At 42.1% G+C, this 27,265-nt stretch overlaps 1 protein-coding gene across 2 annotated transcripts in view; it reads left to right on the top strand.

Moving 5' to 3' along the window:
• Positions 1-27,265, top strand: part of LOC137634430 (regulator of microtubule dynamics protein 1-like) — a 46,117-nt gene that overhangs the window by 10,303 nt on the left and 8,549 nt on the right. Inside the window, exons 1-4 of one of the 2 annotated variants that reach the window (XM_068366824.1) lie at positions 4,596-4,840; positions 14,609-14,773; positions 24,349-24,600; positions 27,090-27,145. In XM_068366824.1, the coding sequence (XP_068222925.1) occupies positions 4,688-4,840; positions 14,609-14,773; positions 24,349-24,600; positions 27,090-27,145 (626 nt within the window). In that variant the 5' untranslated portion in view covers positions 4,596-4,687. Of the gene's footprint in view, positions 1-4,595; positions 4,841-14,608; positions 14,774-24,348; positions 24,601-27,089; positions 27,146-27,265 lie in introns of those variants that run through there. The other variant, XM_068366825.1, reaches the window with a different exon arrangement.

Genomic DNA, 27,265 nt, shown 5'->3' with positions numbered 1-27,265 from the left:
CCTCTCCTCTCTCTCTCTCTCTCTCTCTGGAATTTAGCATATCCTTATAAACTACAATGTACTCCTTAAGCAAGTGAATATAAGTTTCTTGCTTGGGGGTACACTCGGGCATCCTGTTCTATCTTAGTTCTCTTCCTCTTGTTTTTTTTTTTTCTTTTTAAGTTTTTATTGTTTATATATGAAGGATCTAATTTAACGTTGTTACTGTTCTTGAAATATTTTATTTTGATTGTTTATACTTATCTTGTACTTTATTTATTTCCTTGTTTCCTTTCCTCGCTAGGCTATTTTCCCTGTTGAAGCCCTAGGGCTTATAGCATCTTGCTTATCCAACTAGGGTTATAACCTAGTTGAAATGATAATAACAACAACAACAACATTGTATTGTCATCTCCCATATTGTATCATTCTGTGAATTCCAACTTGAAGTAACTTCGACAGTTGCTAAGAATAAACTTCAAACTTCGTTACACGATGGGGTCATTTATGTAAATCAATCCCAGAAATAAGTCAACCCTGCATTCCAACCTGGAATTAGAAACATTCCTACTTCCTTTCTTCATTTTGCTGTCCAACCTCTTGAGTTTTCCTGCGGAGTTCCCCCCCCCACCCCGAATGGCCTCCCAGACCCCAGTTCAGGGTCATCTAGTACAAATTTCATATATCTAATTAAATCCATCGTGCTCTTTTCCCACTTGCTTTCTTTCATTTGCCATCCATTCTCTTAACTTTAACTTCTTAATGCAAGTGTATAGTTTTCCCTTGGTGGCACTTTGGTCCTGAATGGTCTTCCAGACCCCAGCGCTGGATTGAATAGTCGAAACTCGTACATCCTACCAAGAGAAGCCGATGGGTGTGATATGAGAGAAAATGTTAGAGGTCCTACTATACTGCAAGACGCGGGCGTTCCTTCAGGATGCCAGAGAACTTCAAATCAATCAATCAATCAACGCGGGCGTTCCGCTTCTGAGTGAAGCAATGTTTGATCCCTGAACCCGATTGATTGATTGATTTATTTGAGGTTTTCTGGTATCCTGACTCTCTGAACCTAAAGAGCCTGGCCTAGGGTAGGGGTTTTAGGATTTCCTCTAAGGATGGGGTCTTGGAGGATTTTCTCCAAGGATGGGGTCTTGGAGGATTTCCTCCAAGGGTAGGGCCTCGGAGGATTTCCTCCAAGGGTAGGGGATTTTAGTATTTCCTCCAAGGGTAGGGCCTTGGAGGATTTCCCCCAAGGGTGGCTATTATAGTGGAAGGAGGGCAGGAAAGGGTAGCATTGTTGCATTTCTTAAAAACATGTGGTATTCAACCATTACTTTACTTTAAAGCCTGCTTTTCTAGTCCTACACTGTAGGGGAACCCTACTCTCTACACGACCTCTCATAATTAATTTTATCGTATAGATTTTAAGGCATTCAGCATTTCACGGGTTGTGGTGGCCGATATGGTAACGTACCTGACTGGTCCACACTTGACTGGGGTTCAAGCAAGGCCGTCTCAAGTCCCGCTCAAACTCGTTAGTTTATTTTGTCACTGCAACCTCCCCATCCTTTTGAGCTAAGGATGGAGGGATTGGGAGAGCCTATAAGTCTATCTGTTGAGTCATATGCAGCCATTGCCTGGCCCTCCTGGTCCTAGCTTGGGTGGAGAGGGAGCTTGGGCGCTGATCATATGTGTATATGATCGGTCTCCAGGGCATTGTCCTGCTCGATATAGCAATGTCACTCTCCCTCACCCCTGCCATTCATAAGCGGTCTTTAAACCTTTAAACTGGTATTGCACAACTCTATAATTAGAAGATATCTAGTTCTTGAAAAGGTCTAATTGAACTAGGTACATAAAAAGTTAATTATAATACAAATATATAAACAAAATCAAATGGACTAATTAAAATTAAAAGTGACTATAGATATATAATCTTAAAATTTTTGGTAAAGGAATATTAAAAAAGACATTAAACAATAATCCCATTAAAAAAAATTGAGTTGTTTATCATCAAATTATGATAATAAACAGAAAAAGTACGAATATCGGAAACAATATAGTTCTAGATCTATATCATGAGAACATATCCAATTTAGCCACGTGTGGGTCAAACAATTGACAGCCGACGTGGAGCAAATCGAATTACTTAGCTCTGAGATATGACTGACCTGTAAGGAGGACTGGTAGCCTCTTTTGTACCGTAGATAGAAATATGAGGTCTCTGTGTTGTAGGGAGTTACAGTTTTGTTGTAGGTCTATGTATGTATAAAAATTCACTTCTTATTTCGATATTATTATTATCATCTATATATTAATACGATAGTGTGTGTGTTAATTATTTTGTCTCTCATGCTTTAAAGAAAACGGATATAATTTCATGGTATACTCTTGCAAATTCACATTAGACTTTGATTACTTAACCAAAGCACATCTTGTATAGTTTTCCCAATTCATGTATTGCTCATTTTTTAAAATAAATATACAAGTTAAATCTTACCACATTTTATTCAAACATGTATAGGTTAGGAACAAGCTAATTAGTATTGAAAACATCATTTCGTGTAATTTACACGGTTCCGCTAGTTGTTATTATTATTATTATTATTATTATTATTATTATTATTATTATTACAAGCTAGGCTATAACCCTAGTTGGAAAAGCAAGATGCTTTAACCCCAGAGGCTCTAACAGGGAAAATAGCCAAGTGAGGAAAGGAAACAAAGAAAAAATATATTCTAAGCACAGTGGCAACATTTAAATAAATATGTCCTATATAAACTATAAAAAAAAACTTTATCAACACAGGAGGTAGAGAAATTAGATTTAATAGTGTGCCCGAGTGTACCCTCAAGCAAGAGAGCTCTACCCAAGACAGTAAAAGACCATGGTACTGAGGCTATGACAATACCGAAGACAAGAGAATAATGGTTTGATTTCGGAGGGTCCTCCTAGAATATAATGCAATTGAGTTATTTAGAAAAAATACACGGTTTTCATTTGAAAGAAATTATGAATTTTAAATATCCCGTTATCTGAGAAATCATAATGTAGTAATAACAAATACTTATTCAAAAAGGCAATAATTAATTTCATCATTATTTTACCTGCAAGTTTATATGTGAAGTATTTGATTTAATGTTGTTACTGCTCTTTAAATATTTAATGTTGATTGTTTATACTTCTCTTGTAGTTTATTTATTTACTTGTTTCCTTTCCTCACTGGGCTGTTTTTCCTGCTGGAGCCTTTGGGCTCATAGCATCTTGCTTTTCCAACTAGGGTTATAGCCTAGCTTGTAACAACAACAACAACAACAACAACAACAACAACAACAATAATAATAATTATAATAATAATAATAATAATATTAACAAAGTATCTAAAAAGAAAGCATAGTTCACTGATGACAAGAGAGAGAGAGAGAGAGAGAGAGAGAGAGAGAGAGAGAGAGAGAGAGAGAGAGAGACTTGATCTTTATTGTATAGTGGAGGTGTACAGGATACATACTCATTTACAATATATATATATATATATATATATATATATATATATATATATATATATATATATATATATATATATATAATATGTATACAGTATATTATATATATATATATATATATATATATATATATATATATATATATATATATATATATATATATATATATATATATATATTGATATATATGATATGTATACAGTATATAATATATATATATATATATATATATATATATATATATATATATATATATATATATATATATATATATATGTGTGTGTGTGTGTGTGTGTGTGTGTGTGTGTGTGTGTGTGTATATAATAAGGGTTTAGAAGTGCTTGATTCGTATAGGTATTTTGGAGTTAAAAGAATATAATATGCTGGTAGGATTCAAGAAGAAAATATGAAAATATCCACATGAAAATTAAATATGTGTATTTCATTCCTGGCATGAAAGAAATATTGAAAAGTAGTTAATAAAAATGCTATTGCATTCAAGATGAGAATGATATGGTAAGTCTTACACATTACTGATAAAACGCTCGTGGAAGTATCTTGCCAATATAGTAAAATTCATTATTATAATCGTAATGAAGCATTTTACTATAGCGGTATTTAGTAAGTTAAATGCTTATATTCTTCCTTTTTATCCTAATGCGTTATTTATTCCATTTTCTTATAGTAATTATACATTATCGTTTGTAATCTGACGCGAATTTAATGTAATCTAAATATACCTTACAATATGGCGCGAGGAGAATTAAATATGTTTATGTAATTTAAATATATCTTATATCTATGCAGTGAACAGCTGATTTTAACACTAGTTTGCTACGGTGTTGTCAGTTGAGAGTCTAAAATTCCCCAAAACTCCTGGTAAAAAATCCCCAAAACCACCCAAATTTCCCCATGTCCACAAATATATTTTCTTCTGATCCCGTAGGCTATACTAAACCTGTATAGAAATCACTCACTTTACTGCATATAAGTGCAAGCAAACTAATTGCAACAATATAAAGGTTTAATCATCTCTGTCTCCTCATAGAATTTTGTACTGAATATCCCCATCGGACACCAAAAATCCCCAAATCTAGGGATAAATTCCCATATCTGGCAACACTGGTTTGCTACCCCCGTCAAAACAACCCTGACGGAGTGACCGAAGAGAAGACCGGTGTCCACTAAAGTTCATCTCAGCAATATGACAAGTTTCAGCAGATTTTTCTTAAATTCTTCAAGATCTGTCTTGCAAAATAACAGCAGGATTGTATTTAATACTACGAGATCACGAAGTTTATCTGGTGTTTGCTTAAGGACAAACAATCTTCGAGCTTCAAGATGGACAAGTAAATTGGTAAGGTTTTTTGCTTTCTTTTTCACGACCGAATTGGAGTTCAAAGTTAATTACCAGCTTGCAAGCAAGAATGCATGATAATGTCCACGTAGGATTATCTGCCATATCGGTTAAATTAAAGATAAGGTCGAACTTACTTGACCTTTGAACTTAACGAGAAGTTAGCTCTCTTTTGGGTATTTGTAACTCCCAAAAATGTAATAATATCAGTTTCGGGTATTACTTGATAAAAGCTCCTGGACATAATCTTGCCATCACAGAAGCCGAATTTATTATTTATTGTAATTTTATCCTCATTGATGGCTCCCTGTCATTTCCTATAAACCTTGGACAATCATTTTAAATGCTATGACACTTACAGTAGGTTTATGCACTTGTATCTCTGTGCCATTGTATTTTTTCATTGCAGTCATGGTCCCCAGTCTTATGTCTAGGATAGAAAACAATTTTATAGTTTTAGAACTTATGCATGTAAACTCCACACTCCATTATTTAGACCAATAGGATTACATATTTTCTTATAAGCCCCCTTCGTTTTTACCCGGGACATTCAAGGAATTGACCCTTCTAATACTGTATGTATGTATGGATGTACAGTATTCAAAATTTTTTCCTGTCAGTAACTAATTTTACCAAAAAAAGAAGAATAAAAAAAAAATGTATTTCATGTTCATGAAGTTTTATAATTCTAACTCTTACTATTTTATCTCACTGATGTTCAGTTAAACCTTGGCTGTTGTGCCATCAACTGGATAAAGTAAAAGCAAATATTAACTTTATAATCTGACTTAAAACAATTTCTTAATTTTTTTTATCTTTTAATCAATAATATCTAATAAATATGCTTGTCATTCAAATTCTAATACCCCCGTGAAAGTAAAAAGTCCTTTTATTATTAAAAGTATCTATAAATGTTTAGGCTACAGCCATATATGAGTTCTGAAAACGTTTAAACCAATGCTAATATCTCTACATACTTCTTAAATAAAATCCAAAGAGTCATAGTGAGTAATTTGACTTTTCATAACACCATAGACCCTCCTTAGAAAAATAGAAAATGTGGATCGTGTAGGGTGGAGGTCTAGCTCTCCTCACCGGATCCTGTGTGAAAAGGCATCCTAGGTTAGGTTAAGTGCGCTTTGGTCAAGATGCATCATACTATTTTACTGACTGATTTATAGTACAGTATTTAGACTGGGTTAGGATAGTCGGTTCCTGGGTTTATGTAGGAACTTACTTCAGGCGAGTTTGTTACATGTTAAAGTTTGAATACACCATTTTTATGCTGTAATTTCTGTCATTTTTACTTGGTTTTGGGTACCAAGCTGGATGTGGTGTCCTAGGTTAAGTTTGAATGCAATCTGGTATTATATTTTTGATTTAAAATACAGTACACCAAATCAGTTTAGGGGGCCCAGTGTAGGCGAAGGACGCCCTGGGTCGTAGAGGACATGGTACTCTAAATAAGGTTAAAACACACCCCTAGCAAGTGTAGTGGTTATACTTTATCTACAGTATTTAAATGCATTATTATTATTTTGGGGGGATATGACTTGTCATGCATAAATGATATTTGTTCCTGAAATGATACGTGTGAACCTCTTTCCTTTAATAGGAGTGTGATTTCAGCAAAACTGTAACCTCGGCTGTTAATTTTGTAACGTGGTGTTAGTAGTTACAGACAGGTAATAGGAGAGCCCCACCCCTGCTCTCTGAGTAGCCAATTTTAACATCAGCCACTGAGTTCTACGAGTTCTACCGACGTATTCTCAGTGCAACAAAACTTGGCTTTCTAATTTTCTGCTTTTCTTTTCGGGGTTATTGATTTGTTTGGATGAATGGAGAAACCACATGGGGCATGCAGCCTTGCTCTGGCATTCCAGTCGTAGGTGTGGATCATTGTTGAGTAGAAGCTCAGAGGACCCCCCATTCATTATGCCCTTCTTACATGGCTCTTAACTGCTAAGAGTCATCACCGTACAAGGAATGTGAAACGTTGTGGAATTTGTACGGCAAGAGAAGGAAAAAGAAGGCTAAGCAAGATTCTTGCCTCTCACGGACTGCCTCGAAGTTGAAGAGTTCAGCAAAGCTTCTCTCGCTCTCTTATCGCTGATACTCAGGCTTCCAAACCCTTTTGTTCATCCCTTCCTGGCAAGCTGATGGAGAAGGAGGGCAATTTAGAATTAACTGTAGGACAAGCTCTTGAGGGGGTGGCCTTATCTGCATCCCCCCAAAATCCTGAGTTAATTTGTAGTGAGACCGATATCTTCTTTTCAGATGGTGAATATTTTAAGGACTTTGTAGCCTTTCTTAGGGTCGGAGGGCATCTCGTCAGCTGAAAAGGCTGACTGATGCCCTCAGGTCTGCCAGAAACCTTGGAAATTGCAGTTGATGGCAGGTCCTCACCTTCCGCAGCCCCATCGCCGATGGTTCAAGCATCACCTCTGACGAGTAAGAGTAGCAAGCGCCTTTGGCCTTTCTCTCCACCTGCACTTCAGGACTAATGACGAGAGAGCACAGACCAGCTCATGACCAGGATCCAGCTCGTGACCAGTCTTCAGCTCGTGACAAAGTCTCCAACTTGCATGCAGGCCTGGTCGTGAGTACTCCTAGAATAGCGATCACTATTCAGTGTCACAGTGCTGTCAGCTTGCAAATTTCTCTTCTGAAGTGAAGTTGCCCTCCATCTTTGACGAACAGAAATTTTCCTGCATGCGGGTAGAATAACCGACACCCAGCGACGAGTCTCGGAGGCCTTGACTCTTGATATGGTCATTACCGTCTTAGTTCGACGGAGAACTTCTCGAGCAAGGATCATAGAGCACCACCAGCTACAACCCTCACTGCAATCGAGCCATTGCTCTTCCCAGAGAGACTCTCCTTCTGTACTCGTCATCCCAACAGCACTCAAGCGCTATTGCTTCAATAATCACTTTCTGAGTCTCCTAACAAGTCTCCTCTTCTAGACGACAAATGCTCAACTCTTTCAGAGCAAATAGCTAGCACTACCTCATCAACGCTAGCACTCGTGTCTGTGGTCTACTTTGATGTGCATTCAATGGTGGCAGCACACAGAACTTCTTTCTATGGTTTCTACAGGTCATGCTACTTTGGTAGTGCATACCGCGTCATGCAGTTATTATTATTATTATTATTATTACTTACTAAGCTACAACCCTAGTTGCAAAAGCAGTATGCTATAAGCCCAGGGGCTCCAACAGGGAAAATAGCTCAGTGCGGAAAGGAAAAAAGGAAAATAAAATATTCTAAGAAGAGTAACAACAATAAATATCTCCTATATAAACTATAAAAACTTTAACAAAACAAGAGGAAGAGAAATAAGATAGGAGAGTGTGCTCGAGTGTACCCTCAAGCAAGAGAACTCTAACCCAAGATAGTGAAAGGCCATGGTACAGAGGCTATGGCACTACCCAAGACTAGAGAACAGTGGTTTGATTTTGGAGTGTCCTTCTCCTAGAAGAGCTGCTTACCATAGCTAAAGAGTCTCTTCTACCCTTACCAAGAGGAAAGTGGCACTGAACAAGTACAGTGCAGTAACCCCTTGGGTGATGAAGAATTGTTTGGTAATCTGTGTTGTCAGGTGTATGAGGATAGAGGAGAATATGTAAAGAATATGCCAGACTATTCAGTGTGTATGTAGGCAAAGGGAAAATGAACCGTAACCAGAGAGGAGGATCCAATGTAGTACTGTCTGGCCAGTCAAAAGACCCCATAACTCTCTAGCGGTAGTATCTCAACGGGTGGCTGGTGCCCTGGCCAACCTACTACCTACAAAAAGTTTAGTTCACCCAGCGCCTGCCAACGGTAGTAGGTGTACAGGCTCTTGTCAGACATGGTGCTTAATACCTTACTCGCCGCTCGAAACTTGTTGTTTTCACACAAGTACAGTGGGATCGGATTCTGCATTCATATATCTTTTTAGAACCTCTTTCTATGAGTTTCAGCTCTCGACACAACAACAAGAGGTCAAGTAGATGTTTAAAGGGCCTGCGCATACAGATACACAAGCTTCTTCCTCTGCTCACTGGTTCTTGTCAGCGTTCATGAACGCTCGATGCTCACAAGCTCTTTATACGAATTTGGCCCACCATCACCTATCCCCTGGTAAGTCCTGTGTGAAAGCAAAAGTAATAATAGAACACAGTGGTGTATGTGTGAGCAGGGTAGCTAGTAGAACCCCCCTCCCCGCTAAGTAGCGGTGGATAGTTACTCGACAAAAGTCTTATGGTAGTCTTCCAGCTTTGCTGAAAGTATATTCCCTAATAAAGAGCTCAAAGTTTGTATCATTAGGAAAAATAAAAATTACTTTAAATTTGTCATTTTCTCTCTAGTATCTTAACTGTTGAGACAAAATTTACTATATTTGACCTTGTATTTTTTCCAAGAATTGGTTTGGTTTTTAACTTTGAAATAGCAGGTATGTAAAATGTTCAGTTATTAAATAAGGTTCAGTATATGTTATAGGGCTCTTGCATCCCAAAACGTTCGTAGGCAGAGTTGTATGCATCAGCTAACGACTGCAGTCCTCTGCCGTCTGACCCGGGGTGGCATTGTCGTCAGCATGTACTATGCTCTTTTATGAAAGATTTTAAGGTATTTTAAGATATTAACATTATACATATTCACAGTGTCGTCGTCGTCATCGCCCACTCGTGTCCGAGTATTGGCTTCTGTCGTTAGCCATCAGCCTCCTATCTTTGGGGTGGGTGCTTATGTCTGATGTGGCTGTTAAGTCCTAGTCTGTGGTGGAAGAGTCGCGGACAGTGTTCACAAGGGATGGTAGGTGGTGGGCGGGGCTGTTCTAATCGCTCTCTCCTTCTTCTCCTCCTAGCCTCCTCATTTTGTCTCCTCCTTTCCTCGAAGTCCACGGTACCATGGTGTACTATACTCCTCCAGGTTTTCCTGTCCCTGGCTGTTTCTTCCCATGAGGAAGGATCGATGTCAGTTAGAGCCAGGGTGCGCTTTAGTTGATCTTTATAGCGCATTTTCGGGGCTCCTCGTGGTCTGGTGCCCTGGGTCAGTTCTCCGTAGAATATCTTCTTTGGGAGCCTAGATGGATTCATCCTATGCACGTGTCCTATCCAGCGGAGGCGGTGGTGGATGATGGTGGCCTCCACGCTGGTCAGCGAGGCACGTTCTAAGACTTCAATGTTGATGGTGTGGCTCTCCCAGGGGATTTTCAAGATCTGCCTCAATTTTATTTGTTGGAAGCGTTCTAGGTTTTTAATATCGTTTCTATATAGCGTCCATGTTTCACATACATACAGGAGCGTGGAGAGGACTACTGCCCTGAACACCATTATTTTGGTGGTCATTGTCAGTGCGTGGTTGTTAGATACGCGGCAGTTGAGTCGGCCAAAGGCGGAGTGGGCTGCCCTGATCCTGTTCTCCACGTCCTTTTTGCTTGTGGGAGCTGATGTTAGGATGCTCCCTAGGTAGGAGAACTGGTCCACCTGTTCTAACGGTTGGTCACTCACTGTGGTATTGAAGTTCGGGAGCATCAGTCCTGGTGGATGTTGGACGAGGGTCTTGGTTTTGTCTGTGTTGACTTGCATCCCAAAACGTTCATAGGCAGAGTTGTATGCATCAGCTAACGACTGCAGGTCCTCTGCCGTCTGACCTGGGGTGGCATTGTCGTCAGCATACTGCAGTTCTCGCACTGCACACAAGGTGGTCTTGGTTCTGGCGCGGAGTTTGGTGAGGTTGAAAGCGCCTCCATCCATGCGGAAACGTAGGTCGACTGAGGGTGTGTCTGGGGGAATCTCGTTGAGCATTGCTGCGGTGTATAGCGAGAAACACGTTGGGGCCAGAACACAGCCCTGCTTTAGGCCGCCGTTGATGGGGAATGGGCCTGAAAGAGAGTTCTGGTGGCAGACTCTCCCAACCATTCCATCATGGAGGGCACGCACCAGCTTGACAAAATCGGGTGGGCAGCCATATCTTTTGAGGACAGCCCACATGGCAGGTCGAGGTACTTTGTCGAAGGCCTTTTTCAAATCCCAGAAGATGAACATTATGGGCTGTTGTTGTTTGAGGCTCTTCTCTTGTAGTTGTCGCACGCAGAAGATCATGTCTGTGGTCCCGCGGGAAGGTCGAAAGCCGCACTGGGACTCTGGCAGGACGTCTTCTGCGAGAATAAGGAGGCGGTCAAGGAGAATCCGTGCGAAAATCTTACTCGCGATGCTTAGTAGTGATATTCCCCGGTAGTTGTTACAGTTCTCCCTGTCTCCCTTCTTGAAGAGGGCAATGAAGTCACTGGAGAGGGTCTTGGTCTCCCATATTTTCAGTATAAGGAGCATCAAACGGTTCCTCAACCCGGGGCCACCGTGAGTGAGGAGCTCCAACGGGATGTTGTCTGGCCCTGGGGCTTTGCCGGGCTTCATGCGCAGAAGGGCCTTGTTTAAGTCCTGGATGGAGGGTGGTAGTGCCATCCAGTGACGGACGGGATGCTGCGGGGTCATTCACAGGAGATCGTCTGGGGTGTCTGCTTGGTCATTGAGGAGGTTCTCAAAGTGAGACCTCCACCTGGCCAGGATGCCCTCGCTGTTGGTGATGGTCATGGCCCCATCCGCGTCCTTCAGGCCGCCCACTGATGATCGTGTGGGACCGAATATTTCCTTTGTTGCTGCATAGAAGCTGCGCAGGTCACGTTGGTCAGTGAAACTCTGTATTTCTGCAGCTTTTCTTTGCCACCAGGTGTTCTGGGCTTCACGGATCCCTCTTTGACAATCAGCTTCAGCCACCTTGTGAGCACATTTGTTAGCTGCTGTTGGTTGGTTTTCTAAAGTCAGGCGTGCTTGTCGTTTGGTTTCAATGAGAAGAGTGATGGTAGCATCATTCTCATCGAACCAATCCTGCCATTTCTTGGTGGTGTAGCCTAGTGTTTCCTCCGCGGCACAGGCCATGGCGTTTCTGAGGGTGGTCCAGTGGAGCTCAACAGTGGCCTGACCTACGGGGTCTGCGAGGTGACGTTCGCAGGCCTCCTTGTAGTTCTGTGCCACCTGTGGGTTGCGGAGCTTGCTACAATCAAAGCGTTGGTGTGGTACGCTGTCAGGTGCCCTTCTGGGTGGTCGTAGGGTCGTCACGGAGAGTCGGGAGATGAGGAGTCTGTGGTCCGTCCAGCAGTCGTCCGCTCCGGGCATGGATCGGGTGATGTGGACGTCTCCTCGGTCTCTGGCTCTGGTCAGGACGTAGTCCAGGGTGTGCCAGTGTTTAGACCGTGGGTGTCTCCATGTGGTCTTTTGTCGCTTTGGTAACTGGAAGATGGTGTTGGTTACCACAAGTTGGTGTTCTGCACACAGACCCAGTAGGAGTTGGCCATTGGCGTTGCAATTTCCAATGCCATGGCGGCCGATGATTCCCTCCCACAGGCGATGGTCTATGCCTACTCAGGCATTATAGTCGCCAAGCACAGCGAGCTTGTCGTTGGCGGGCACTGCCTGGATTGTGCGGTCGAGCTGGGTGTAGAAGGTGTCTGCCCCGCGTGATGTGGATGCGGACAGTCATCAGGCGCTCACTGATGGCCTTGTGAGCGAGGTTGTGCTGCTGCACCAGCTGGGAACGGATGGCGAAGCCGACACCGTGAATGCGAGGCTCCTCTAGGGCCTTTCCTTTCCAGAAGATGGTGTAGCCTGTTCCAGCTTCCCTGATGTTGCCCTCTTCGGGTAGTCTGGTCTCGCTAAGAGCCGCCACATCAACAATGAAGCGGGCTAGCTCCTTGCAGACGAGGGCTGTACGTTGTTCCGGGCGGTTGGTGTTTGTCACGTCTTGGAGGGTGCGGATGTTCCACGCACCTAAGGTTAATATTTTTTCCTTGTTGTTTCGACCGCATTAGTGGGATGTCCGCCAGCCGCGGTGAGCTGACCAGACAGGTTTGCCATGTCCGATGTTTACCACACCTTTTCTAGGGGCCTCCCCATGTGGGGTGGGCTGCGGTGTCCTCAATAAGCCAGCCCAGTCATGGCACCGTCATTAGAGAGCGACTGAATCTTAGACTCGCTGCCTGAGTGCAGTCGTGGGCTAAGGGCTTCCAACTATCCAAGCCTACCCCCTTCACCCACGATGCTGTCGCCTCAGGCCTTGGTGGTGAGGCTGATGATGATGTTGATGAGAAAGAGATGAAGAAGGGTGGAGGAAACGACAGAATGCCAGTAGCTGGGTATATTGTTTTGGGTGGTCGTGGCTTTGCAACGGCCACGCACACACACTTGGCCCACATCGTTTCCACCGCGGCTCAGGGCATATGAGACAGTCGGCTTCTCCGATGTTCGTTGCATTGGGCTGCTGGGTTCTTGTTATGTCAAGGCCCGCCTTGTTGCCTGCCCGACAGGCATTGCCCTCTTCCGCCGGCGCTGGGTAGTTCCGCCATTGGGGTCTTGTTTGGTTTGATTTTGGAGTTTTCCTTCTCCTAGCCTTTGCCTATCTGAAATAAAGGAGAAGTCCTATAGGGGTCCAGTCTTGGTCTGGTCTCTCAGAACTGGCCTTAGCGGTATGGTTGAGCCTGCCAGGGTGGATAAACTACCCCACCGCCATTGCCCAGCCCATCATTGAGACACTCAAGCCCCTCTACTGCAGCAAAGTGCTGGACCATCAGAGGGGGTTCACAGTGTAATACGTAGATATTTATAATTTATGTATTGAATATCTTCAAACTTGTCTTTTTCCCCTTTTTCCCATTTGACCACAAGTATCTTGCTCTGTTTTTATTTAATTTGGCATATAAACAATCTTTACCACAGTTTTTGTTTTATTATATGAGGATAGGATTATTTACTTATCAGAACATAATTGTTAATTTTTTTATGAATAAAAGACCACTGGTGCATTTTGTTACAATATCTTTTAAAATGGCCATTGATAACTTAATCTCGGAAAATTAGATCCATCAGGGAGATGTTCTAAGTTCAATTTATTGTTGTCACATCTTTGAAAGGAGACTATGGTCTTAAGATTCAGGTTCATTTCCTTGACCTTCAAGAAAAAAAATTTATTTAATAAAATTTTAGGTAGTCAGCAGTTACTGTCTCCTAGAAGCTAACTTATTTATTATTATTATTACTTGGCAACCTCTGGAACTGCTGTAAACATTGCAGAGGCCCGACTTTGAGCGCAAGTTGTGCTGTTGCCTTGATTTTGACCCTTCTGGAAGCATTGTAATTTTTATAGAGCCTAGGCAGTGAGTGCAATGCTTGCTGCGAGCCGTTGAGTTGTGCCTGGTGGAAGCATTTTAGATGTTGCAGAGGCCCCGGCAGTTAGTGCAAGTTGTGCTGTAGTATTGAAAACGGCCTCAAGGAAGCAGCATAGCTATTGCCAAGATTGGTCGGTCATTTTGCTGTTGAGTAAGCCACATTCATAAGAGGTATATCTTATGAAAAGTGAGCATTTCTGCCATAAAAAAAATTTAGAATTCCCTCTCTGTACAATGCTCATTGCTGGGAAACTTCTGGGTGCCGGAGTATGATGCAGGGTGGTGAGGAAGTGGCCTGGTATATCTTAGGTTCAGTTGGCAAGAAATAAATCCTTTCTTTGTTGCTGATATAACTTGCTCATCTTGGCTCGCTCTCTCTTGGATTTTAGTGTGAATTCTTGTGGTTTTAGTTCTTAGTGAATAGGTTTTATCAGTATTTACTATCTAAATGCAATTTAATTTTTTTCAGTAGAAAGTTTGCTAAACTTTAGTCTACCTGGTATATTATTTGCTGTATTTACACAACATTAACAGGAAATTTATGTTTTTATCAATTTCAGACTTATATGGGATATTTGGCTGGTGGTCTAGCTGGAGCATATGGAGTTTATTCCCAAAATGTTATTGCAGAAGTTTCTTCCGTGGAAGACATCATTGTAGAAGCTGATAGACTGTATGGCTTGAACAAGTTTGAGGACATATACTCTCTTCTGGTCTCTTCGAAGGTTTGGTTTTTATAAGTTTTATATTTAATATAACTACAGTAGTGTACTAGTTTGTTAGTATAATTAAAGAGTAGGTTTGTAAGGTAGTGATTAGTTTTTTAAAGTGAGTTACAACTGTACAGTAGTTAAATTCTTGTATGGTATTTCAAGTTAGTACAGTTGAATTTTAATTTTTCATTCTAAAGGCATTTGTTCCTGCACTATATACAAACCATATGCTCTTTACAGTGGAGATATATTTCAGCAATGGCTGAAACAAGCCGTAAAAGCTTTTTGGAGGTGTATCTACTCTCCGCTAGTTAGCAGAGTTGGGTAGCACGGGTAGACCAACCACCCCACTCACACCTGCACTAATAAACAACCGTCACTTTTTATTTCTGCTTGGTATAATAAAGACGTCTTTTTCTCCTGTCAAAATCGTTTAACTTGCTTACGATGAAAAGCAACTGGCCTAAAAGTTTATAATTTCCTTTTTCTTTACAGATGGTGACCCTGGACTTCCCTTAGGTGTGAACTCCTTTGCTTTCCTTAGTGAAGCAGCACCAGCCACCACCAGGGGAAGTCTCTTCTGTTGCTGCTTTCAGCAACTCATATCTTCCTTGGGGCTTTTTGTTCTCCCTGCTAAGGAATGGTTTCCGAGGGTGTTACAGTTTACAGCAGCACACTTTGCCTATGCTCACGTTTCTTCCTACAACTCTGGCGCCGGCGTAGGAAAGGAACGAGAGCAGTAGTAGACTGGTTCCCTTCGGGGTTTCCAATCGGGGGATCCCTTATGGGTGAACCCAGAAACTAGCTTCGGCTACATTTCACAGGCAGCTCTCGATGCCGACTTTCAACTTGAGCTCAGCTCACTGACAGGAAGGGGAGGGCATTGCCCAGAGATCCACCTCCAGGTGTTGGACAACTTCCCCTTCAAAGGGAGAGTTAACCTCCACCAGGTGATAGGCAACTTTCCCTTCCGAGGGAGAGTTACCTTCCACCAGCTACTGTTTGGGAATCTTCCCACTTGCGAGGAGCATTGCCGACAGTGGCAATAAGGTTTGATCACCTCTCTCTCTCTCGCGGGAGAGATGGCCTTCACTTGAGTGATATACGGGATTCCGTCGGCAGGATTTGGAATTTTCCATGCCCCACTCTAGCTCTTGGGAGGAACGCTTTTCGGAGCTTGGCGATGAAGGATTTGGGTGACTACAGTGCTTGTTGGGCACAACAAACCTCATGGAGCATTGTTGTGCCCTCATGGTTTCAACCTCTGACGAGGAGGAAACTACTCTTGGGCCATAACTCTTCGAGGTTATGGCCTATATCTCTTGGAGTTTTATGAGGCCTGGCCCATCGGGTCCTGTGCCCCATGCTCATGACAACGGTGGTATCAGCACATCCCTGGCATTCAAAAGGAATTTCTTTGTGACGCAGGTACTACGAGCAAGCATGTGGAAATGGCAAACAACATTCACTGCCGATTACCTGCAAGACTTAACCCACAGGAACCTGGATATATTTACCTCAGGTCCTGTGGTGGCTACACAAAATGGGGTCAGTTACACCTCGGCTCCCTTGTAGGACAAGTAGCAGTCAGTTGAGGGCAGATGTTACCCGCGAGTAAGTCTCGGATGAATGTGTGAGTGATAGGCCACTTCCTATTCCACCCTCCCATCTCTTGGGGTCCAGCATCCGAGGAACTCTGCAAGCCGACCTCCTCTTACTGCAGGTGGGTAGCATTGTCCCTTATGCAACCTGATATATGATTATATAATCATGTCCCCGTTCTCCAAGCGAGATGTAGTCGGGCAGTGTCTAGACTAAGTGAGGAGCTTATCTCCAAATTTACGCTTACCTGGTCAAATCACATTGCTAAATTCTAAACCCAGTGCGGATTACTCAGGCCGTCATCCTACAAAGATGACGAGGTGTCAGGGTGACTCTATAAAACTGTGCAAAGTACAGTGTGTCACCCTGGGACAGTCACCAGCCATTCAGTTTTGGACTTCCACCCACCATGGAGTGAGTTTTCACTGTAAAGAGGGTAGGGTTTGTATATAGTGCCAGAACAAATGATAAATTTGAAATCATTTATATTTCTTCCTATACAAACCAGGCAGTCTTTAGACATACTGGTCCCGCCATCACCTTCCCCTGAAAGTCCTGCCGCAATGGCAAAGTGACGGTTGTTCACTAGTGCAGGTGTGAATCGTGGTGGTTTTTCTACGCCCTACTCCCTCCGCTGGTTAGCGGAGGGTAATTACATCTCGCAAAAGCTGTAACGGCTAGTTTCAACTATTACTGAAATATATCTCCATTGTAAAAAGCTCCATATTTGTATAGATAGGAAAAATATAAATCATTCTAAATATGTCATATTCATGTATCAGATAGCCTAGTACAGTATATGCTATTATTGCTTTATTCTAGTTTTGCATAGTGTTGAGAAAATTTTTTAGAATTAATAGGATTACTCATTTCTTAATTTGGTTATACTATTAGGTTAATGATTAGTATATTTTGTTATTCTTTAGATATTTATCCCTGGCCATTCTCTTTATGAACCAGTAAAATAAGAAATATTTATTTGTTCATTTAATTTTTCCTTTGTTTAATTTTCTGTGCAAATAAGCTTTTGAGACTTGAAAAACCCCAAGAAGTTAAAGATCTATCATGAATTTAATGTTATAATTTTGGATAATGAGTGAAAGTGTAAAAAGGTTTTTGAGAGTAAGCATCTTTTCTTCAGTACTGTATTTGATATTTGTTAGTCATTTAATTCTCTAGTGTATACAGAAAGTCCTCAACTTAAAAACTTAATAGATTCACTGAAGCTGGTTGTAAGCCCAATTGTTTGCAAGTTGAATTTTTTAAAATTTTCAATATCAAACTTACCCGATGATCATATAGCTGCATCCCTGCTGCCCGACAGAAAAAACCTACGGGAGGAATACGCCAGCGATCGCTATACAGGTGGGGGTGTACATCAACAGCGCCATCTGTCAAGTAGGTACTCAAGTACTCGATGTCAACAACGAACCAATTTTCCCTCTGTCGTGCCACAGGCAAGACCTACTAAATACGCCGTCCCTAACTGGATTTGTTTTCACAACGATTTGGTGAAGTACACTATTCCAGTTTTGAGCTTTCGCTATGCAGGGGTTTTTTCTTCATTTCAAAACTTGAACTCGTTTTGGATAGATTTAATTATGGTGACGAAGAGAGTATGGACTCTCTTTCACTTTTAAATGGCCGACCCTTCCCTTAGACGGAAGTGTTGGTGACAAAGAGAGTATGGACTCTCTTTCACTTTTAAATGGCCGACCCTTCCCTTAGACGGAAGTGTGTTTAGGTTTTTGGTAATTTTGCTTAACAAGTTATAGATCTATTTATTTTATATCTCTCCGCCTTTATAGGCCTCTTCGATTAACTTTCCATTTATTATAAACTTATAAAAATTAATTTTTATGTTTGTTTATATGCGACCTTTCCTAATAGTAGGCGGTCCTTACTTGGAACCGAAGTTAATTAACATTGAGCCCGTCATATCGTATTTTCCTTTTAAGAATTTATACTTTTTTAATTTTAATGTTTTTGAAAGAATTTCTTTGATAGTCTCGTACTGTTTTCAAAGATGAACTAACGTTTAGTTTAGTCTCCGCAGTTGTTGACGTTCAGAACGTTCAACTTGCGCTCTATCGTTACGATAGAGAGAGAGTATTTCACGGTTTCACGTTGCAGTAAGAGTAAACCGATTCTAGCGTTTCGTTCATTCTTTCTTAGCTTAAATGGTTTAAATTCTAAATAAAGGAACTTTGTATTTGGGAAACCTTTCAGTTTTTTCCTTTAGCAAATAATATGTTTTAACGATATATAATTGGGCTCTTCTCTCAGGTTCTAAGTCAAGAGAGAAGAGAGAGAGAGATAGAGACGGAGGGAGAGAGAGGAGAATAAACGTTTCGTTCAAGCGGGTAACGTTGTTCTCGTTTTTTACTCTTCTCCCTAGTCGCTGTAGGGGAAGAAGGTAAAACGTTTCTAGAGTTTTATTCTTGTTCCCAGGCTTTATGCAGTGAGAGATTTTAAACGTAGTTTATTTGATCTAGTGTTTAGTCTCTTTTCCAGCCACTGAATTCTTTATCTTTCATTATGTTTTACTGTTGCATTGTAAAACTGTTTTCGCAATTACTACCTTTTAATGAAGGATAGGATTGCGTGTTTCAGGTACAAATCACTTAAAGTTTCGATTTCAGTGAAATAAGTGCAAACAGAAAATCAAAAGTGATAAAGTGATATGCGCAAAGTGTTACAGTGTTGCGTTCGAGGGTTCGTCTGTTCGTGCCAGTTGTTCATCTAGTCCGATACCTCTTACAAGCTCCCAAGCCCAGGGGAGAAGTAATGTCGAAGGACTTATGGGTTCCACAGGCCTTGATCTACGAACAGACGTTTTCCCTCGGTGGTTTCGGGTGTATCTACACACGTTGCCGACGTGATCGCCCCACCCACATAAAGACGAGAGAGCCCATTCATTCCTCGTCTGCGGAAGAGGTTTCTCGCAGAAACCATGGACCAAATCTTGCAGCTTTAAGTGCAAGTCGGTCCCTTCCGCGCAAGTCCAACGGCCTAGGTGTAGCCACTGGGTCAGTTCGGACTCGCTGCAGTCATCCGACGACTGCACACCTCCCAAGAGAGGCAAGGTGGTACCGCAACAGGCAGTAACTCCGTCTGTTGCCACACCAGCTGTTTTAGATCCTCAGTCACAACGGACTGTAGCTCCGTTTGTTGCCGTCTTTGGTAGACCCTAGTGGTCCATGCTGCAGACTATGCAGTCTCAGCTTGCTTCCTTCATGCAGGAGTATCGTGCTGAGAAGGTTGACACTGCACCTGTTAACCTACAACCTGCCACGGTTGTGCGCTCAGCAGATACTGCGGCTGCCAGCTCCCACACTCCACCTGTGAGAACTCCACCACCGATGCGCAGTCGACCCTGCCAGACGCATGTTCATGCTGCACCCTCCGTTGACATGCGTGAGCTACCGCATCAGCAGTGGGAAGGTGCTGTCAAGCTGCCGTGTTTTGACGCAATGCGGCATGCTCCGCAACCCACGGCAGTCCCTCCCACGCACCAGCACTCCGCTTTTGTTGTTGCCAGCTGCCACTCTCCAACTGCGGAGAAGGTTGACGATGCACCCGTTGGCCTACAGCCTACCACGGTTGTGCGCCCGGCATGGCTGCCTGCTCCCACACTCTTGTTGTGAGAGCTCCTCCACCCATGCGCAGTCGACCCTGCCAGACGTATTCTGACTCCCACAGACACACGGAGCACTCCGTTGCTGTGCGTGAGCTACCACAAGCTGCCGTGTTTTGACACGGTGTGTCAGCCTCCGCAACACACTGTGGTTACCGCCACTCGCCCGCAGCAAACTAGTCAGTCAGGAGTTGAGGCTTCCCCACACAGCTTTGGTTGTTGCCAACTCACAGACTGTCAAACAGTTACATGACATTGCCTTCTGGTCTGCTACTAATACACCAGTGCTGTATGTCCTCACGCACCTGTTGTGGTTGACAGTTCACAGACTGTCAAGCAGTTTCATAACGTTGCCTTCTGGTCTGCTGCTTATGCACCAGTGAAACCCTCACTGAGATAACCTAGCTTTTCTCGGACATGGTTCCTGTAGATGAGAAAGTGCTGTTCTCCCTCCTTCTGATATTCCCTTGAGGACTCTGTCATTTGGAGAGGAGCCTTAAGCTGCTTAGCCTCCTATGGACTTTAATTAAAACATAACATGCTTCCAGGGAGGGTAAATGGTTCCGCTTCAGTCGCTAACCCCGTCTGTTGCCACACCTGCTCCCATAGACCTTGGGCTTTGTTGCAAGACATGCAGTCCAAGCTTAGTCCTTGATAGAGGATTTTTTACGGAGAAGAACCTTGCCAACAACCTTCCTACCGGTTGGTTGTACGCCCTGTTGACGCTGAGATATCCTACTCACGTCCGCCAGTTGAGATGGTTCCTCCTCCGGTGCGACCCAGTGTGGGTTGCCAGTCGCACGTTGACGTTAAGCGACTCTCGGAGGTGGTTGTGGACGTTCAGTGTGTCACTAGGAAGACGTTCAACAACCAGCAGAGGTGACTTGTTGTGACGCAGTGCGGCAACCTCAGCATCCCGATAAGGGGTTGTCTGCACAACCCAGACAGTCTAGACAGTTTCGGGTTGTCGCTGTACTCCCTCGCTTCCCCATGGTTGACAGTTAACAGACTGTGCAGCAGTACCATGATCTTGTGTCCGGCTCCGTCACGCATCCACCAGTGCGACCGGATTCAGCGAGTCAGACATTGCCCACTCCGTTGCCGTTTCCTCATCAGTTTCGGATGAGGAACCCTCTGATGAGGACATGGCTGAACAAGACGATCAACCCCCAGCCCTGCTATCCATCCAGAAGATGCTGAAGAAGGAACACGGCCCTGTCAGGCTGTGGATGAGTCTGGTTAGGACACTGTCATCCGTGGTTCAATTGGTGTCACTTGGAAGACTACACCTCCGTCCTCTTCGGTTTCATCTAGCTCTTCACTGGAAAAGGACAAGACGCTAGAAGCGGTCTCGATCCCGGTTTCCGGAAGATAAGTCTGGTCTGACTGGATGAAAGGACTTTATCAACCTTTGATATGGTCTTCCCCTGACTGTTCAGACTCCCAACCACGTTCTCTTCTGACGCATCGGACGTAGGCTGGGGTGCGACCTTAGGCGGTAGGGAATGCTCGGGATTATGGAACTCGAGTCAAAGGACAATGCATTTCAACTGCAAGAAGCTTCTGGCAGTACGTCTGACCTGGTAAAGCTTCAGGTCTCTCCTTCAAGGCAAAGTAGTGGAGGTGAACACGGTCACTCCCTGCTTTGATGTACATCTCCTAGCAAGGAGGGACCTACTCTCTGACATGGTACGAGTTCGCAAGTGACCTCCTCTCCTGTTCAACAGGTCTAGACTTTTCACTAGTTACAAGTTTCTTCCAAGGCAACTTGAATGTCTTAGCAGATTGTCTCAGTAGGAAGGGACAATAATTCCAACATATTGGACCCTCCACAAGGATGTATGCAAGAGACTTTGGGTCACCTGGGGCCAGCCAACCATAGATCTCTTCGCAACCTCGATGTCCAAGAGGCTCTCAATACTTTGCTCACCTATCCCAGACCCAGCAATAGTTCTTTTAGATGCCTTTCTACTAGATTGGTCTCATCTAGATCTATATGCATTCCCTCAGATCTAGATTGTCAACAAGGTACTGCAGAAGTTCGCCTCTCACGAAGGGACAAGTGGACGCTAATTGCTTCCCTCTGGCCCGCGAGAGAATAACTTACCGAGGTACTTCGATGGCTAGTAGACGTTCCCAGAACTCTTCCCCTAAGGGTGGACCTGCTACGTCTGCCACGCGTAAAGAAGGTACTCCAAGGCCTCCACGCTCTTCGTCTCACTGCCTTCAGAGTATCGAAAGACTCTCGAAACTAGAGGTGTTTCGAAGGAGGCAACCAGAGCGATTGCTAGAGCAAGGAGAACATCCACCCTTAGAGTCTACCAATCGAAGTGGGAAATCTTTCGAAACTGGTGCAAGTCAGTATCCGTATCCTCGACCAGTACCTCTGTAACTCAAATAGCTGACTTCCTCTTATATCTGAGGAAAGAGCGATCTCTTTCAGCTCCCACTATCAAGGGTTACAGAAGCATGTTGGCATCAGTCTTCCGTCACAGAGGCTTAGATCTTTCCAACAATAAAGATCTACAGGACCTCCTTAAGTCTTTTGAGACCACGAAGGAGCGTCGTTTGGTTACACCTGGTTGGAATTTAGACGTGGTTCTAAGATTCCTTATGTTAGACAGGTTCGAACCACTTCAATCAGCCTCCCTGAAAGATCTCACCTTTAAGACTCTTTTCCTAATATGCTTAACCACAGCTAAAAGAGTCAGTGAGATTCATCGGATTCTCATCCGAAACGGCTACATGTTCTACAACTTGGTTTTCTAGCCAAACACGAGCTGCCTTCTCGGCCTTGACCAATATCGTTCGATATTCCAAACTTATCGTATGGTTGGAAATGAACTAGAAAGAGTATTATGTCCTGTAAGAGCTCTTAAGTTCTATTTTAAAACCTTTACGAGGCCCGTCTGAAGCTTTATGGTGTTCAGTTAAGAATTCATCTTTGCCTATGTCAGAGAATTCTTTATCCTATTTTTATCAGACTGTTAATACGAGAAGCTCATTCCCTTCTGAATGAGGAAGACCAAGCTTGGCTGAAGGTAAGGACACACGAAGTTAGAGCTGTCACAACTTCCGTGGCCTTTAAACAAAATAGATCTCTGCAAAATATATTCGACGCAACCTATTGGAAAAGCAAATCAGTGTTCGCGTCTTTTATCTTAAGAATGTCCAGTCTCTTTACGAGAACTGCTACACTCTGGGACCATTCGTAGCAACGAGTGCAGTAGTGGTGGGGGCTCCACCACTACAATTCCCTAATTCCAGAACCTTTTTAATCTTTCTCTTGAAATATTTTTGGGTTGTCCGGAAGGCTAAGAAGCCTTTCGCATCCTACTTGATTTGGCGGGTGGTCAAACTCATTTCTTGAGAAGCGCCTAGATTAAAGGTTTTGATGAGGACCTTTAGTATGGGTTGCAACCCTTCATACTTCAGCTCCTAGGAGTCGCTCAGCATCCTATGAGGATCGCGAGGCTCAGTAAGGAAGACGTACTTAAAAAGGCAGAGTAATTGTTCAAGTCGTCTTCCTTACCAGGTACTTATTTATTTTATGCTTGTTATTTTGAATAACTGCTAAAATGAAATACGGAATACTTAGCTCATAATGTCAACTGTTATGCTGGTCTCTACCCACCCCCCTGGGTGTGAATCAGCTATATGATCATCGGGTAAGTTTGATATTGAACAATTGTTGTCATGTGAATCAGGTGAAGCCTACCCTGGGCCAAAAATGTTATTTTCCTTAGTAAAATAAATTTTTGAATATACTTACCCGATGATCATAAATTAAAGGACCCACCCTTCCTCCCCAATAGAGAACCGGTGGGACAGAGGAGAAAATTGGTTCATTGTTGACATCGAGTACTTGAGTACCTACTTGACAGATGGCGCTGTTGATGTACACCCCCACCTGTATAGCGATCGCTGGCGTATTCCTCCCGTAGGTTTTTTCTGTCGGGCAGCAGGGATGCAGCTATATGATCATCGGGTAAGTATATTCAAAAATTTATTTTACTAAGGAAAATAACATTTTTGGCCCAGGGTAGGCTTCACCTGATTCACATGACAACAATTGTCCGCTGCAAAAGTCAACGAATAGTCCTGTTTCATATTGCAATATTGCAAGTGTTGTCTTGCTTACTGCATTGAATTATATACTGTATTCTTTAATTACAGTACTGTATTTCATTATGAACTTTTTATTCAATATCTGTGATTATGATTTGAGTTGGATTTGTATTTGTATCTCTGAATGTTTGTAGTTGAGGACCTTCTTGTAGTGTGTTACATTAGAGTACATAGTGTAACTTACATTCCCTGAAGTTATGGTGGCTGCTATTTTTTACAGGGCTTGAAAAACGATGAAATACTTTGGAGACTTGCCCGTGCCACGTATGAAAAGGCAAAGGCAGCTGCTACGGATGCTGAGAAGAAAGTGCTTTACAGAGAAGCTCTAGACTATGCAGAAGAGGCCCTTTCCATCAATGAGAACAACTTTGCCGTTCACAAGTGGATGTCAATATTGATAGACTATGTGTATGGTTATGAGGGAACCAAAGCAAGGATTTCACAATCATTTAATGTGAAACATCACATGGAGGTATGGATAAAAACAAATGTTTAACTTGTATACGTAGTGGGGTAGTAATTGTAGTTTACTCATTACAATTTGTTCTTTATAAAATGCCTTATCGACCATGAAATGTTTCTCCGGTCATACCAGCTAGATGTAAAATAAATGCCCCCACTCCACTCTTAGTGTTCCTTTTAGTGCTTAGCTTCTACCCTCATGCCATTTACTATCTTTGTAATAACAATACCTAAGCTTTGCTTCTCAAGACTATTTATATGCATCTCTCCTGATTTCATATTGCTTCTGTCTGGAAGCTAGGATTTATCAAATTTTTACTGCTAAAACAGAAATTTTCCAGTTTCATTCCTTCCAATAAACTGATGTCTCTTGTAAAGTAATGAGACAATATGGCAGTTAATGGCAATAACCAATGGCTTAGATAAGCCATACTTTCTTTGTCTTCAGTCTCTGTGCTGCTTCTAGCTTTTGTCAAACTGCAAACTACAGATTTAGGTTATTCAGTGATTCTAGAGGTGTGTTCTGGATTTGTTTGTAACTACTGCAGAGTAAGGTTATTATTTATGACCATTCATGATCAGCTTTCTCTTTGAGTCTCATGTCAGGAACAGTTTTGAGAGTTCCCAAGACTGTATTAGCATCAATATCAATGTGTATTCCTCCTTGTTTTAAGTGTTATTTTACCATTTTATTCTCCTTTTTCTTTTCCAGCATGTGAAGTGTAGTTACATGTAATTTTGTAAGGAATAGACTGATCTATAGTTTCCTTTTAGTTTTTACAAGTACATTGGTCACTCTGTTACTTCATGTTGTCTGTTTGTAATTCCAACGTCCTGATTGTAAAGTTATTTTATTTCCATTACCATTCAGTGTTTGCTTTAGTTTTCAAAGATTTCAGGTCGTGTTAGTGTTTGTTCTTATTTCTCCACTTTCTTTGTGGATGTGAAATGAAATGAGCAAGACTGGATCTGTGAGCTGATCCTTTATTTTTATCATGACTCGAGGTATCCACTGTATAGGGACCATCTATGAGGGACTACCAGGTTAGTCCTCTAGCTGATTCCCATCTCTTTTGCCTTTTGGGTTGTTGGAATAAATGAAAGTTGGGGAATATGGGCAGTACTAGTGAAGATTGTGACATACAGTAATTTAATAGTTCAAGTTTATGCAGAAGAGATTTAACTAATGACAAAATCCCAAGATAGTCACCAAAATGTGTTTTGACTGATGATGTTATGATTATTGTCGGGCTCAATCTTCAGCTCAGTTCATCAAGGAACTCTGCCTTTAATACATAATTAAAAGGTGGAGGACATTCTCCACAAGTGAATCTTGCTTATTTCATAGCAAGCAGTGTCACTGTTGGTGTTGGCAGGTATTCATCACTGTGTTTTCTAATCTCCCATTGCCTTCCCATCCAGGAGGAGGAGAGAGTTTTGCCTCCGGCTTCCTCTACCACTACCACAACATTTTTAAGAGTGCTAGGTCAGTCAGCTGAGCTGAGGGCTTTCTGGCTAAGTGAGCGAGGTTTGGCTTGTATCACGATCTCGTCTGGTTGGTAGAGGGCTGAGTGAAGAAACTCTGAAGACCAAAGAGTAATACAGTCAAGAGGCATCTTCAAGATTTGGACGCTCAACCTTTTGAAGGACGCATCGTAAACAGTGGAGATGGTACATAACTTGTGATGGGTAGGGTCATTAATGCACCCAGGAGAGCAGCTTAATTCAACAGAAGACTTTCCTCTTGCAAAAAGTTTCATTTGCTGTAGGTTACTATTCCCAGTGAGGAAAATCTCTGCACATTACAGGTCCAGTGCATTATCTTAATACAATACTAGAGGCCTAAACCTATTCAAAGGAAAGAAAAGATGAAAGGTTTTGGTTTAGGGTAAATGTCAGTATAAAACTCAGGGCTTCAAGAGAGAAACACCATAAAGATATAAGGTAGTTTCATAAAAGTAACACAATTTACTTGAGAAAAATTTTATTTCTTGAGATACTTAATATTCAAGCTGGTTCATGAATAACACACTATGTTTAATGAAAACTCAGTCAGATCAAGCGCAATGTGTTGCAAGAAGAGAACTGAAAGACAAAGGGTATGGCTACCCACTCAGTAGTATTGCCATATATTTGTAATATAAAACTAGATTGGTAGTACTGTTACACGAAAAGAAAATGGAAAATATATTAGTTTTAAAGTAGATATTGACACTTGCCAAGCTTCGAGAGAGGCAATATGAATGCCAATTGAGTAAATATTGAATTTATACACTTACAAGTGCTAAAAGAATTTGATTAAAGCATGGTAAAGTGCTTCTTTATCAGGTTAAGAAAATTAAGGCATCATTACGAAGTCATGTTCGCATAAAATTTTAATGTCTTGTCTGGAATGTAAACGTGTAAAAAAAGTTTTTGATATCATTGCTATTTTGTTTAAAACGTAATATAGTATTTGCATATTATAACTGAAGAGTAATACTTGAATTTTATTTTCAGAGAGCTTGTCAGTTGAATCCAACTGATGGAACATCCTGGTACCTACTTGGGTATTGGTACGTATTGTATTAGTTCTGATATTTTAATCCTGTGGCTTATGAAATTATGAGAAACCAAAACATAGTACAGTACAGATATTTACGGACTTATGTGTTAAATCCATGAGGGGATTTATA

This window comes from Palaemon carinicauda, chromosome 44 (assembly GCF_036898095.1).
Source record: "Palaemon carinicauda isolate YSFRI2023 chromosome 44, ASM3689809v2, whole genome shotgun sequence".
Taxonomy (NCBI): domain Eukaryota; kingdom Metazoa; phylum Arthropoda; class Malacostraca; order Decapoda; family Palaemonidae; genus Palaemon; species Palaemon carinicauda.
This window is presented reverse-complemented; position numbering and strand designations above follow the sequence as displayed.